Source organism: Dasypus novemcinctus, chromosome 21 (genome assembly GCF_030445035.2).
Source record: "Dasypus novemcinctus isolate mDasNov1 chromosome 21, mDasNov1.1.hap2, whole genome shotgun sequence".
NCBI lineage: Eukaryota > Metazoa > Chordata > Mammalia > Cingulata > Dasypodidae > Dasypus > Dasypus novemcinctus.
Genome location: NC_080693.1, coordinates 67314238 through 67329837, shown reverse-complemented (window position 1 = coordinate 67329837; position 15600 = coordinate 67314238). Strand labels below are relative to the sequence as shown.

Here is a 15600-nt window from a genome sequence, read left to right as displayed (position 1 = left end):
CTGTAACATATGCAAGGTGTGGTGGTTGGTTGATGTAGGGAACTCCTGTACGATGTTATGTGTATTTGCTTTATAAGTTCACAACTTTTATTATACACTTGTTTACGTATATTCATGTATAAATGATATAAAAATAATAATAGGGTGGGCTGGGGGAAAATACTTTGGTTAGTAGTAATGTTTTGATGATGCTCTTTCATCATTAGTTAAAAATTTTTCACAACAACGCATGGTATTGGTGGTAGGGTGAGGTATGAGAGCCTTGTATGATGTTATACTTGTTTTGTAAGTTCACAACTACTACTATACACTCATTGTTTATGTATGATTATGGATGAGTGATAGACTTCAGTTAATTTTTTTTAAAAAGAAAAAATATATTAAACACTTGGGAATAAGCTTAATAAGAAACATGTATGGTATGTTCGAAGAAAAACTATACAGTTTCACTGAAGGCAGTAAAAGATAACCTAAATTAAATAGTGATACATACCATATTCCTGTACTCTAATTGTAAAGATATCAAATTTCTCAAAAGTCCAATGCTTGGGGTTTTTAGGGCTTTTGTATTTGACTTTGTTTTTGCAAGGGGGAGTGTTGTGGTGGGAGTAGTCATACAGGATCTTTCTTACTCTCTTTTGGGTGCTTTTCTAGAATCTAACAATTTAATTCTGAGGTTTACTTAAATCAAAATTAGCTACATCATTTTTGATAAATACCAGGGCCATTTGATCAGATAACAAACATACTATAAAGCTATATTAAAACTATAATATAAGTATAGGAGGGACAGAGCGATCAATGACATAGAAAAAAGAAGACAGTAACAGAACCATATACATATGGACACATAATCTGAGATTAAGGTACATTTCATATTAGTGAGAATTTATTCCAAAGGTGGTAAGACATCTGCACAATTTAGAAAAAAAAACTAAAACGTGGACTCCTACCTTATACCATATATAAAAAGCTTAAGAAAAAAATATTAAAAACATTTTTTAAGGTACTAGGTACTGGAGATTAAACCTGGGTGGGACCTAATATGTGGGAAGCTGGCACTCAACCACCAAGCCACATCAGTGTCCCTGAGTTGTTTTGGGTTTTTTTTGGTTTTGTTTTGTTTTTTTTAAACTCCCATTACTTTATTTTTTTTTAACACTTTTGTAATTAAAGTTAATAGATCACAAAGAACATAACATTAAAAAACATAAGAGATTCCCATATAACCCACTCCCCACTCCCCCACCCCCATTATTTTTGTAAATTGTGTATTTTTTTTGAAGATATACACATCTCAAAAAATGTTACATCAGAGGTGGCGGACTTGGCCTAATGGTTAGGGCATCCATCTACCACATGGGAGGTCCATGGTTCAAACCCTGGGCTTCCTTGACCCGTGTGGAGCTGGCCCATGCGCAGTGCTGATGCGAGCAAGGAGTGCCCTGCCACGCAGGGGTGTCCCCCGCGTAGGGGAGCCCCACGCGCAAGGAGTGCACCCCATAAGGAGAGCCGCCCTACACGAAAGAAAGTGCAGCCTGCCCAGGAATGGTGCCACACACGTGGAGAGCTGACACAACAAGATGACGCAACAAAAAGAAACACAGATTCCCATGCCACTGACAAGAATAGAAGCAGACAAAGACGACACAACAGATAGACACAGAGAACAGACAACTGGGGTGAGGGGGGGAAGGGGAGGAAAACAAATCTTTAAAAAAAAAATGTTACATTAAAAAACATAAGAGCTTCCCATATACCCCCCACCCCCCAACCCACTCCTCCCACACCAACAACCTCCCCCATCACTGTGGCACACTCATTGGACTCGGTGAACATATTTTGGAGCACTGCTGCACCACGCGGATAATAGTTTACCCTGTAGTTCACACTCTTCCCCCAGTACATTCAGTGGGTTATGGCAGGATATATAAAGTCCAGCATCTGACCCTGCAGTATCATTTAGGACAACTCAAAGTCCCAAAAATGCCCCCACATCACATCTCTTCTTCCCTATCCCTGCCCTCAGCAATGAATGTGGCCACTTTCTCCACCTCAATGCTACAATTTCTTCTATTACTAGTCACAATAGTTTTATAGTAGAATATTAGTAAGTCCACTCTAATCCATATTTTATTCCTCCATTCTGTGGACCCTGGGACGGTGATGTCCACTCCACCTCTAGATCAAGAGGGGCTTAGATTCCACATGGATGACTAAATTGTTGTGGTTTTTTTTGCTTGTTTGTTTTTTCTTAGCAGGCACACAGAAACCAAACCCAGGACCTCCCATGTAAGAAGCAAGTGCTCAACCACTTGAGCCAAATCTACTCCCCTAAATGTTTTTTTTACTACTTTCCAGTGATGAAGAGCTTTTTAAACATGATATTAAAATAAAAAATGGAGCAGATATGGCTCAAGCAACTGAATGCCTGCCTCCCACAAGGGAGTTGCCAGGTTTGGTTCCCAGTGCCTCCTGAAGAAAACATACAAACAAGGAACAAACAAGGAGCAAAATCAACAAGCAGACAACAAGCAAAAACAAACAAGCACTGAGGAGCTGATGTGGCTCAAGCAGTTGAGTGCCCACCTCCCACATGGGAGATCTTGGGTTTGGTTCCAATGCCTCCTAAAGAAAAAACAAACAAACAACAAGCAAAAACAAAACGAGCAAACAGCAAGCAAAGAGACAAGGGAGACAACTCAGGGGAGCTGATATGTCTCTGTGGTTGAGTGCTGGCCTCCCACATACAAGGTCTCAGTACCTCAAAAATACAACAAAAAAACCTATGAACCGAATGTACAACTATGTAATTATACCAAATATCACTGAGTGTATACTTTGAACGAACTGTATGCTTTATTAATATGTATCAATAAAATTGATGTGTAAAAAGGAAGAAAAAGAAAAAGAAAAAACATAAACCAACATCTAAGAATAACACAAAGCCCATACATCACAAAGGAAAACATTGATAAATTAGACTTCATCAAAATTTCTGACTTCTGAATGGTAAAAATCAATATAAAGTTAAAAGAGAAAATTAAAAACAGGCAAAAATATTTATAATATAAATGACAAAGATATGACAATCTTAATAAAATTTAGTCCTTTTACCCATCAGTAAGAAAATGCTAACATTCCAATATAGAAATATGCAAAAGACCAGAAAAAAATATTAAAAGAGAAATCCAAAAGGCCATTAAATGTATGAAAAGATGTTTAATACCACTAATGAAGAAATGCAAGTTAAAACAAGATTATTTTTCTCCTAATATACTGGCAAAGATTACAATGATAAAACTTGATATTAGCTGGCACTTTCAAACTTCCTATAACATTCTAGCAATTTATGTGATAACCTTTTAAAATAACCATACCCTTAGACTCAGGAATTATACTTTGGCAATTTATCCAAAGGAAAAAAAGAACAGATTTATGCACAAGGACATTCATTATAAAATACAAAAATGTTTATAGGATATTGGCTAAATAAATTAATATAATGGAAATGGGGAAACTCAATTATATAAACACACATGTACATATCCAGAAAAAGTCTAGAAATACTTACTCACAAAATTCTTTGACAGTAGTTCTTTTGGAGGGAACTTTCTATTTTACTATTTTGAATTGTTGAACTCTCATAATCAGAATGTATCTCTTTATTAGGAAAAACTATTTAACAATTTCATTTTAGAAAATAAACCAACCAAATGATCTTGACAAAGGAATTCAGTTTGTGAATCTATAAGTAGAGTCCTCTTAAAATCAATACTCCCAACCCCTCCAAATCCAACAGTTTAAATTCAGGCTCTAGAACACCTGTGATACCCATTCATAACAATATTCGCTCTTTGTGGGAGAATATATCTCTAAAAGCTAAAACTAAACCAGAAGAATAATGCTGCAATACTAAAGTTATTCATTTTGCCATGAATTCAATAAATACTTGCCAAACGTTAGAAGATTGTCAACTATTTCTGGAAATAAGGCAGATCAGGGTATCTGTACCAAACTTCTCTTGGGGGAAAAACTATAAAGGTGGTATAAAATATTTTAAAAGACACCAAAGGCATCAAAAAGTTGGTAAGATAAATCTGTCAGTGCAAAATCTAAAAGAAATTATAAACACAAGACAGGTAAATGAAGCACAAAGTCACAGCTGCCCTAAAGGCACCTGCAGATCTTGAATTTCCATTTCCAGGGCACCACTGTGCCAAGGAGTTGAGTCAAAAGCCAAGGCCCCTCCAGGGTAGAGGGTTCAATAGGAAACCCTTCACATTTCAACCTAGGCCTTCAAAGAGCTATACCCTTAAAGAAAGGATAAAGCAGAAGAAAACTTGCCCCAACTCCCAGGGGACTAACAAGGAAGTTGCCTTGGCAGTTGAGGGGAAGGAAGGGAGATGTTCTCTTAAGAAATGTTAACGCAATACAAATGAATATTGCCTGGGTGGCTAAAACAAAATGCTATCCATTAATTAATTTAGTAATTTAAAGGAATAACGCAGTGGTGGAATCTCTAAGCATTTGGCAGAAGTAAATACAAATTCTCCCTGAAGGAAGGCACCTTCATCCTAGGCCTCAAAGAAACCTCACAAATAATATTTCAAAAAAAATGAAAAGAGAAGGAAAAAAAAAGAAAAAATAAACGGTAATATTAAAAAAAGACAATGAGCAGTACACAATAAAAAAAAATGAAACATAAAAGAAATAAAGCTCTGAGCTACTAGGAGAAACAGGAGACAGCAGAAACATACTCACAAAAACTCCAGACAGCAAAATTATCAGACAGATTATAAAACAACTATGTCTACTATGTTTAAAAAATAAATCAAAGATGAGCTTGAAAATATTTGCAGGGAACATAAACCTAAAACAGAGAAACATCAAGAAAAAAAAAACAACCAAAAAAGTGGTCCAGCTGAATTGAAAAAGAACCAAATAGAAATAAAAAAACACAATAACCAAAATTAAGAGTTCAATGGGGTTAACAACAAATTAGACACAACTAAGCAGAGAACTTGAGACTGAAAAACCAGCAAAATGAAATAATTCTGAATGGAGCATACAGAGACAGAAAGAAAATACAAAAAGAAGTTAAGAGGTATAGCAATAAGAGAAGAGATGGCTGCTCTGACATATATTTAACTGTAATTTCATAAGGGGAGAAGAAAGAGAACAGAACAGAGACAATAGTTGAAGAGACAATGACTAACTGGTAAAAGGCACCAACCCACAGATTCCAGAAGCCCAACCTATCCCAAGGAGGAAAAATAAAAAGACACATCATAGTGAACAGCAGAACATGAGAAATGAAAATTTTAAAAGTAGCCAAGGAAAAACAACAGGTAAATGAAAGGTGATTTCTCCAGCTTCAATATATTTTAAAAAAAGGCAATCCAGAAATGTACACAGCAAAACTACCTTTCAAAAATAAAAGTCTGCTGCTAAGGTTTCCACAATAGACACAGGAAAAAGAAGTCCTCATGCTTTCTGTCTGTCTGATTGTGGCAGCCAAGACTGAATGGGGGAATACAGGAAATCCCAAACATGGGAGAGGGGAAATAATCTTTGCTGCTCAGAAATGAATTTAATAACAGCACGTAGCCACAAGGAGTCTGAGGATTGGATTTACGTGAGAACTGTTGGACAACGATTTCCCTACATGCCTTCTGGTAAAGCTGCAACAATTTTGAAAGGTTAAAAAAAGGAAACAGGATTAAAAGCAAGCTGGTAGAAGGGGGGTGGGGAGTATATGGGGACATCTTATATTTTTTGAATGTAACATTAAAAATAAAAAATAAAAAGAGAAGGGGAAAAAAAAAGCAAGCCAGTGGTTCTTCCTTTGGAAAACAAAAACAAAAACAAAAACAAAAAAACCCTCAGTATTTAGTATTCAGAACTTGAAAGGCTCTAAATCTCCTGAAGATTCAACCCTCAACCTTCTGGGATCTTTGAAGATCACAGCAAATGATTTACTGACAGTAAGCTTCAACCTCCACCCATATAAAACAGTTTTTAGTTGTTAAAAAAAAAAAAGGGGCAAAATAATTTCAGCAAACAAAACCCTAGAGAGTTAACCTTCAGCAAATATACATGAAAGTAAATAAAAAGATGGTATGTTTAAATCTAAATAGCAATAATTATTCAAAATGCAAATAGATTAAATGTTGACATTAAAAGGTAGATTTTTAGAGTAGATATATAAATATTTATAAGAGATATAGTGAGACATAAAATGAGAAGTAAAAGAAGGGAAATATTTATATCATATAAATACCAAACAAAAGAAAAATGGTTTGGATATATTAAATATAAAATAAACTACATTTAAACCAAAAAACATTATAAAAGAAGAGCATCACATAATTAATAATAATAGTTTATTTCATCAGGATAATACATCAAATCTTTTTTTATATTTTTTGTTTTTGTTTTTTTATTTACTATAACAAGTTTTAATTTGTATGTACCTAATAACATAGCCTCAAGATATATTTTAATCTATATTAGTACTATACTTGATAGATGTATATCCAAGAGACTTAAATCTTTGGGCTGTCCATGTGCGAGGTGGGCCCTGAATCTTAGCAGAGTTGCAACACATATACTCCAGTTCATTGGATTCACCCAGGACAATAAGGCGATGATGATGAACAATACTCATTTCAAGGAACAGAGAGAGTCTGCAACCGCAAACAAGATAGTTCCATTCATCTGCCCCATAGGAGCTAAGCCCTCTTTCAATTAGAGGCAGAATAGGCATCAGCATCCCAAAATCCTCGAGATTGGGGAATAAACAATGGACTAAAGTAGACTTTCTACTATTCTACTACAGACTTACTGTTATTCTAGCAATGGAAGAACTTTGATCATGATGTGGAGGCAGTGGCCACCGGAGGTTCTAAGGGGAGGAAAAAATAAGCATAATGGGGGCATTTTTTTGGACACTAGAATTGTCCTGCAAGGCGCTGCAATGACAGATACAGGCCATTATATATTTTGTCATAACTCAAAATTGCGTGGGAGACAGTGTAAACTATAATGTAAACTATAATCCACGGTTAGTGGCAACGCTTCAATGTATATTCATCAATTGTAATAAATGTACCACATTAATGAAGGTTGCTGTTAATGTGGGAAAGTATGGGAGGGGGAGGGAGTGGGGTATATGGGAATCCCCTATATTTTTTTATGTAACCTAAAGTTTCCTTAAAATAAATAGTTAAAAAAACAAAGATATATAAATCTAAAGTTAACACAAATACATAAGGAAACAGACAACTCCCACAATCATAACAAGAGACTTAAATATACCTCTCATAGTAAAGGATAGAATAACCTAAAATCAAAATGTAAAGGATTTCAACATGATTAACAAAATTGCCTCAATGGCAAAACTAAACCAATTTTCTTAGGAAGATATATATGGATGGTGAAACTATAAGGAAAAGCAAATGATTATCACAAAAATTTGAATAGTGGCTACCTTTCAAATCGAGGGAAGAAAGGAGTGTAATCAGGACAGAGCATATAGGTTTCCAGGGTGCTGGAAATATTTTTTTTCTTGACCTAAGTGGTGATTACAAGGATGTTACCTTTATAATGATTTTCTGGAAACTTTTTTGTAAAGTGCCAGATATTAATTATAGGCTCTCAAGGCCACATAACAGCTCTGTCATATATTCTTTGTTTACAATCCTTTAAAAAGTTAAAAATAAAAAAGCTCATAGGCCATGGGCTGTAGTTTATCAAATCCTAAGTTTAAAAAAAGTTCATATTTTATGTACATTTTTGTATCTTGTTACATTTGACAATAAAAGTATCAAAGAATGGCTTAGGGGAAAAAGGTTGAAGTAATAATTATTCACCCATCTATTCTTCTCTTTCAACAAACAGGTGCTGTTTTATCTTCTTTATTTCAACTAACAGTTTTGAGTACCCATTGTGTGTCAAGCACTGTTTTGGGTACTAGAAACCAAAAATTGAAGATGACCTTATCTCTTCCATGTCAAGTGGGAAAAATTAGTTAAAATAATTACACCTTTATGTGGTGAGTACTGTAAAAGAAGAGCCCAGCAGGAAAGAAAAAAAAAAGTCCTGGCTCTCATGGGATTAACATTCTAATGGGAGAAGATGGACAATGAATTAATTATACAGTTTAAAATTAAATAGGGGGCTGCGGACTTGGCCCAGTGGTTAGGGCATCTGTCTACCACATGGGAGGTCCACAGTTCAAACCCCGGGCCTCCTTGACCCGTGTGCAGCTGGTCCATGCGCAGTGCTAATGCGCGCAAGGAGTGTCCTGCCACGCAGGGGTGTCCCCCGCGTAGGGGAGCCCCACGCACAAGGAGTGCGCCCCGTAAGGAGAGCCACCCAGCGCGAAAGAAAGTGCAGCCTGCCCAGGAATGGCGCAGCCCACACGGAGAAATGACACAACATGACACAGACAAAGAAGATGCAGCAAATAGACACAGAGAACAGACAACCGGGGTGGGGGGGAGGGGAGAGAAAAAAATAAATAAATAAAATCTTAAAAAAAAAAAATTAAATAGGGGAAGCAGTTGTGGCTCAAGTGATAGCGCTTCCGCCCACCACATGGGAGGACCCAGGTTTGATCCCTGGGGCCTCCTAGTGAAAAAAGAAGATAAAGCAGGCCCATGCGGAAAACACAAGTGTCTCCATGGTAAGCCAGTGCCTGCCCAAGTGAGTTATGCAGTAAGATGATGACACATCGAAAGACAGACAAGGGAGAGTCAAGGTGAAGTGCAGCAGAAACCAGGAACTGAGGTGGTACAATTGACAGGGAACCTCATTCCACATCAGGGGTCTCCAGGATCAAATCCCAGTGAATCCTACAGGGAGAAAAGGAGAAGGCAACACAGACAGCAAAAACAGCAAGGAGGGAGGAGGGGAAAGGGGGAAAATAAACAAATCAATCTTTTTTTTTTTTTAATCAAATACATTAGGAAGCAGATGTGGCTCAAGTGACTGAGCTCCCGCCTACCATATGGGAGGACCCAGGTTTGGGACCCAGTGCCTCCTGGAAAAGATGAGCAAGACAGTGAGCTCAAGCGACAGGCTGACATGGAGAGGTGATGCAACAAGATGACACAACAGACACAGAGAGGAAACTCAATAAGAGAGAAAACAAAACAGCAAGCAGAGATAGCTCAAGTGTTTGAGCACCTCTCTCCCACATGGTGCCTCCTAAAGAGAAAATGAGCAGACACAGAGAACACACAGTGAATGGACACAGAAAGCAGACAGCAAGTGCAAACAACAAAGGGCTGGGAGGGGTGGAGAATAAATAAATAAAATAAATCTTAAAAAAAAATTAAACAGATTAAATGAAAAATATACTAAAATTGTACCACACAGCAATGACAATGAGTGATTTACAACACATAATAATATGGATGAATCTTACGCAAGTAATGTTGAACAAAAGAAGCCAGACATAACAGTACATACTATATGTCTTCTTTTATGCAAAGTACAGAAATAGAAAAAACTCATCCATGCTATTAGTAGTCAGGGTACTCCTACTGCTAGTGTCGAGGAAGCTAATGACTGGAAGTGATCACAAGGGGGACTCCTCTGCAGAGCCGGTAATTTTTGTTTCTTGTGCTAGTCACCAAGGAATGTACAGTCTGTGAAAATGCATTAAGCTATAGACTTAAATGTGCAATCTTCTATATTTACAAATACGAATCAATAAAAAATTTTCAGTAGCTATAAAAATTAAATATATACTCCAGGTGGTGATAACTTAGAATTAAAATAAAGCAGAATTAGGGGAAAAGTGATAAGGAGCCAGGGACTACTATTTTAGAAAAGTTGGCCAAGAGAGACCTCTCTCATAAGGTAATTTCTGAGCAACAAACTGATGAAGAGATTGTAAGTCACACCATTATTTAGGAAAAGAATACTCTTGGAAGAAGGAAAATCAAAGACAAAAGCCTTAAAGCTAAAGGGTATTTTCCAGTGTTTTGAAGGAACTGCAAGGAGACCATTGTGGCTGGAGTGCCATGAAGGAGAGGGAAAGCAGTAGATGTCACAATCAGGACGCGGGTATGAAGAGGGAGCAGAGACCACATAGGGGCCTCTAGGCCATGTAAGGAGTTAGGTATAGAAAATCCAAGAACAATTTTGAAAAGAAGAATACCAGGACCTACCTTAGCTTTTTAACAGAAATGCTTTGGCTACTGTATATACTGTATATATATGTATACAGCGAAGAGGTGGGATAGGGCAGAAACAAGGAAATTATTTCGGAAAATTAACGCAGAAAACCAGAGGAAGAAAAAAGTAGTTGGATTCTGATACATTTTAAAGGAAAAGGAACAGGACTTACCAGTGGATTAGACTGAGGGCATGAAGTTTTGGCCTGAAAAATTAGAAGAAGGAAACTGTCATTTATCATGACAGGGAAGACTGCAAGAAGAACAGGATTTTGGTATTTGGTAGTGTGCTGGTGCTAGTGGTAGTGAAGAGGGATTAAGAATTCTTTTTTGGATATGTGGTAAAACTCAAGTTGTCTATTAGCTATATAAGTGGAAATATCAAGAAGGGGGTATATACAATTATCACAGAAATACGGTACATATTTGTAAGCATGTAAAGGGCTGGCAAATACATTCGCCCTAAAAGAAAGAGCATATGGATACTGATGCAAGTAGCATGGCAGATTTGGGGTAGGAAGGTAGAAATTTTCTTACTTTTATTCTCAGTAAACTAAAAAGCAAGGCCGTCACAGTTGAGATAGTAAAGGGCAAAAGGTGCTACAGGAGGCTTGCAGGAAAAAAGAAAGTACGAAATAATCATCTAGGAAAGATAGCTGAGGAAAGGGAGCTGACAAGCGAATACAATAGGTCTGACAGGCAGCAAGGGGTGCACGTGAAGTTAGTGGTCATGAATTAAAGTGATATCAGTCAGCATGGATGTGCGTCTGTGTGTGTATCTTCTGCTTAGAGGCAGGCAAAGGGTGGATTTAACCAGAGTTGGATTTTTTTTTCCCCAAGCAAGTATGGTAAGAGAGAATGGGGCAAGGAAACTGAGGACTAACACAAATTAGTGATTATAATAATGAACCATAGAATCTAAGATGGGTAGTGATCAAAAGCTTCTTGTTGCAATGGAAAAAGGAAAATAAGGTTTCATTCCTGTTCCAACACTTAATAAATCTGCATAGTGAAGCTGAGGCCCAGTCACCATTCATATAGCTGGCAGAAACTGATTACATCTCTTGTTCTTCAGGTAGACTCAATTTTAACTGACAAACAAGAGATGGATGGTCACTATTAAAAACCAAATGAAAAAATATTTCAGGAAGAGTGATAAACAACACTGAAAAATTCTACAGAACAGGTTTACCCTAAATAGATAATTCTGAAATCTCATTTTTTAAGCTTTAATTGGTTTAAAGCTTAATAAAAATAGACATAAGCCTCCTTGACAGTTATCTAACAAAACTGAACATAGCAAAATAGATCTAGACATTAAATATTTCTAACATTTTAAAACATGGCAAGGATGAAAAAATAATAGTAAAACTTTCCAGTCATATACATTTTCCTAAGTGCTTTAATAATTATAATCACCTTAACGAATACATGTTTTTATAAGACAAGAGAAGCGGAGGAAGTATATTTTAAAGTACTTTTGAAATACAGAAGTCTAAATCACTTAAGAAGAGTATTATCCAACACTGCTGAAGCAGAGAAAAACAACTTTCCAACCAGAAACCTCACTGCAGTTCCTTCAGAACACTGCAGAATACCCTTTTGCTCTGATCAGTTCAACTTGATCTCAGAAACTCTCAGACCCTAGAGATCCCACAGAAATACCTGAGGCATTAGTGGGTTTCAAAGAGGTCTTATATAGTATCAACAAATTTTCCAAAGACACTTGGCAAAATAACACAAAGTTCACATTGGTTAACTCAGGGGTTTCTCAACCTCAGCACTATTGACATTGTTACCAGATCATTCTTTGTTATGAGGGACTGTCCTTTGTACACTGTAGAATATTTAGCAGCATCCTTGCCCTGTACCCATTCACTATATGTCTATGTCACCTCCCTTCCCCTCCTCACCCCAGTTTGACAGCCAAAAATGACTCCATACATAGCCAAATGCTCCCTTAGTAGCAAAACTGCCCCAGTTGAAAACATTAAGTTAGCTATAACATTTTCAGATCTTCAGATCTCACATATAGGACACAAACCTATTTAATATTTGTAAAGTATTAACTCTCCTACTGCTATATCACGAAGTATGTCTTGGAGATAATTCAAATGCCACAAGCTGACCAAACTAAAAATAAAATAAAATTTTAAAAAATTAAGTTACAGGAACATGTAAGCTTGACAAGAGTTAAAAAAACAACAAACCCTAATGTTTGGATTGCAAATCATTTACTGATGTAGATTTGAATCTGAATGAGGAATTCACAATTAATGCTAAGAACTATTTTCCCTAAGGCCTTGTTCCCAAAGGGTAATTAATTGAAGAGAAACTTTGCTTGAGTGTTCCTGGACTTCTTGTTTCCTACAACAGGCGTCAAATTTCTCCAGGTGAATGCTTACCGGTAAGGGATTGGATAAGGAATGTTGCGGTGAGGATCGTGCAACTGGTGGAACACTTCTGCCAGGGCTGGTTCCTGGCCCGCTTCCCCCAGCAAACTGGCCAACAGGGAAAAATGGATATGAATAATTCAAAACAGTACTATGCTTCAGATAAGGAGAGTAAAAGGTTAATACACAAACAGGTTTTAATTACATATGACCCCTTACGTCAATACATCTTATTCTAGAGAGAAAATGCCATGTAAGTTAAATGTTGCTATCTTTTCAACAAGACTTAAGAAGGAGCTCCAGCAGAAATGTACCAAGAAATAAAGAAAACATGGCTAGAAAGCTGAAGGTACACATGGTTTTGAAAGGACATGAGAGAATGTTTTCCGTTCCTGTCTCAAAATACACAAAGCAGCAGAAGTTAGTGTCTTCTTTAGAAACCACTAATGATGGGTCAAGCAAGCTCACTACATGTTCCACTGGAGTAAAGGGAAAAGGACAAAAGAAGAATCCAAGTCATTCCACCTCAATCTTTCTAAGACACGAAACCCAGTATGACCAAGAGAAAAATCACCTCATTTGTGAATTCTTATATCATCACAGACAAGACACATAATAAATTTAAATTTAGGAAATCAGCAGCAGTTTCCTCTTATTGAGAAATGGGGCAGAATTATATTGACGAAGATGGGAAGGAAAGTGAAGAGAGCACAGTAAAGGCAAGATATTTCTTTCTAATGCCTTAAGCGAAGACCTCAAGGATTTAGGTTAAAAAAAAAGGTTATAGTTTTGTGGGTTGTTGTTTTTTTTTTTCAAAAAAATTTAACTTACCTCAAAGTAATCACTAATTTTATGTCCCCTAGGATTGCCTTTTCCTGAAAATGAAACCAAAATAAGTACAATTTTTCCAATACACATGTAAATCATCATTTACTAAAATGCAGAATAAATTCAATAACTGTATATTGTTTTCAAGTCAAGTGTCAGCTTTTGTTTATAAAGAGCTGTACTCTAAGAACACAGTGTTTCCTCCATATAATAAAAGTCTGAATAAGCAGCAAATGGAATAATTTTCACAGGTTGCTTTCCTTTAATATGAAATACACTAGCAAAATTCATGCCAAAACTGTGAATCAAAATAAATCCAATCCATAATCAACTCCTCCCAATCCTTTAACATCTCAGAGAAATGAGAGTTTAACAGTTACACTAATCAGAATTTAAAAGTTTACACTATTTACCACAAAACTTATATGACCTTGTCACTTTGGGAGAACTTTTCCCCACAATCAGAAACACTTTTATTCTTTCTTTGATTATTTACAGATATTTAGCATTATAACCTTAATATTTAGGGATTCATTCTAGTGGGCTCTAAAGTTCAACTAAATAATTGCCACTGAAGAACAAGAGGAAGTGAGGACAGCAATGTAAATAAAACAACTTTTGCCTGTCCATTGTAAACAGTAACTGATTTCATGCAAGACATAGTTAAAACCCCAAAACAATAATCTCTTTTCTGTACAGTATGTTTAATCTGAAGAAAAACCTGTGGTGAGAAGACTGTTAACTTGTAACAGAGAAAGCAAGAGTCCCCAAAGAACTAACACTGTTTTGCCAGGTTATCTATCAAATGGCAAGTCTGTAATAAACAGCCTGATATTCCCTCAAAATACACAAATCTCCTTGATTAGGAATCCCAATGTACAAACTAATTATTTAGTGTGAGTGTGAAAATTCTATCTTAGAACATGAGGATTTAGTATTTATATTGGTGTGAAATTATTACTACCTTGGCTAGCTTCATATGGTTCAGCTTTTCTTTTCCGGTTTCGCTGGTCATTCTGCTTTTTCTCAGGAGTCTGTTAAATACCATATATGTCATTTTTTCAGTAGATTTTCACATTATGGAAAAGTGAACAGACACAAAATATCAACTATATAAAGGAAATATAACTGGCACAGACAAATCCTAAGTCTCCTGCTCGTAGAACAGGGAAATGGAAAGAATACAGGGTCTGGGACTGAACTATCTATGCATTTGGGCAAATTTCTTAAAGAATATCAGAGCCTCCATTTTCTCAACTGTAAGTTATGATTGCTGCACAGGCGTAAATATTTATAAAACACAAATGTAGTATGACCATCTAGCATATGCACACTCTCAAATAAAAACTATTACAATATTTCTACTATAAAAAATAAAATAGTATAAAGTCCTTATATTAGAAACTAAAAACCACTGTTGCTTATAATGTAGATTTTTTATTTTAAAATAATGTTTCTGAATATAACAGAAATGAAAATTTATCAATGGCATTGAGTATAAAGTCTACAATGTCTTCATGTCCCTGATGATTTTAGTTCCTTTTTCATTTTCAATCCTGTTCATAAAACTTATCACACTATTATCTTTTGAAGCCTTATCAACATCTACTCCCCATTCTCAATAGATGAGATCCTATACGTATGAGAAAGTATTTTTTTTAGTTTTCAACAGTCTATATACTTACATCTGGTTTGAGAGAATACCAAAAGAATGCGTTAGCTTAAACCCAATCTTTCTAAAGAAAAGGCCTACATAATAAGTAAATTGGCTCTAGTTTTATCCATGTTTTATCTATCTTCAAAGTTAGTAGAGATTTAGCTAAGTTGCTTGACTAATTTAAAAATCTTACCTTTTATTTAATCAACATCTTCAAATTCTATTATTAAAGTCAGTCAGGCTACACAGACCCCACTCTGTTGAACCACTGGCAAGTATTAAAATTCAAGGGCACCTAAACTAATTTAGCTAAAACTGCAAAACTCTGCCCTTTTTAACTCTAAGTGCACACACACAAAGACAACAGTATATATACATACATGATTATAATAAGAAACCATTAGGGCCACAATCCAGCTGCACAGCTGGAAAGAGCATACAATTCAAAGATTCACATAATCTATAACAGTGCCCCTTGGAGTTACACATTATCATCTTTTAACCCAGATTGAAAGTATAGGAATATAAAAAAAAC

General features: G+C 36.1%; 1 protein-coding gene across 13 annotated transcripts in view; it reads right to left on the bottom strand.

Moving 5' to 3' along the window:
* TLK2 (tousled like kinase 2) overlaps positions 1 to 15600 on the bottom strand; it is a 140532-nt gene that overhangs the window by 93052 nt on the left and 31880 nt on the right. For 8 of the 13 annotated variants that reach the window (XM_071210725.1, XM_023584672.3, XM_004478540.5 and 5 more), the window contains 3 exons: positions 14373 to 14442; positions 13412 to 13455; positions 12593 to 12688 (listed from right to left, as the gene is read on the bottom strand). In XM_071210725.1, coding sequence (XP_071066826.1) covers positions 12593 to 12688; positions 13412 to 13455; positions 14373 to 14442 — 210 coding nt within the window. Of the gene's footprint in view, positions 1 to 10360; positions 10445 to 12592; positions 12689 to 13411; positions 13456 to 14372; positions 14443 to 15600 lie in introns of those variants that run through there. The other 5 variants (XM_071210726.1, XM_058284469.2, XM_004478538.3 and 2 more) reach the window with 2 other exon arrangements.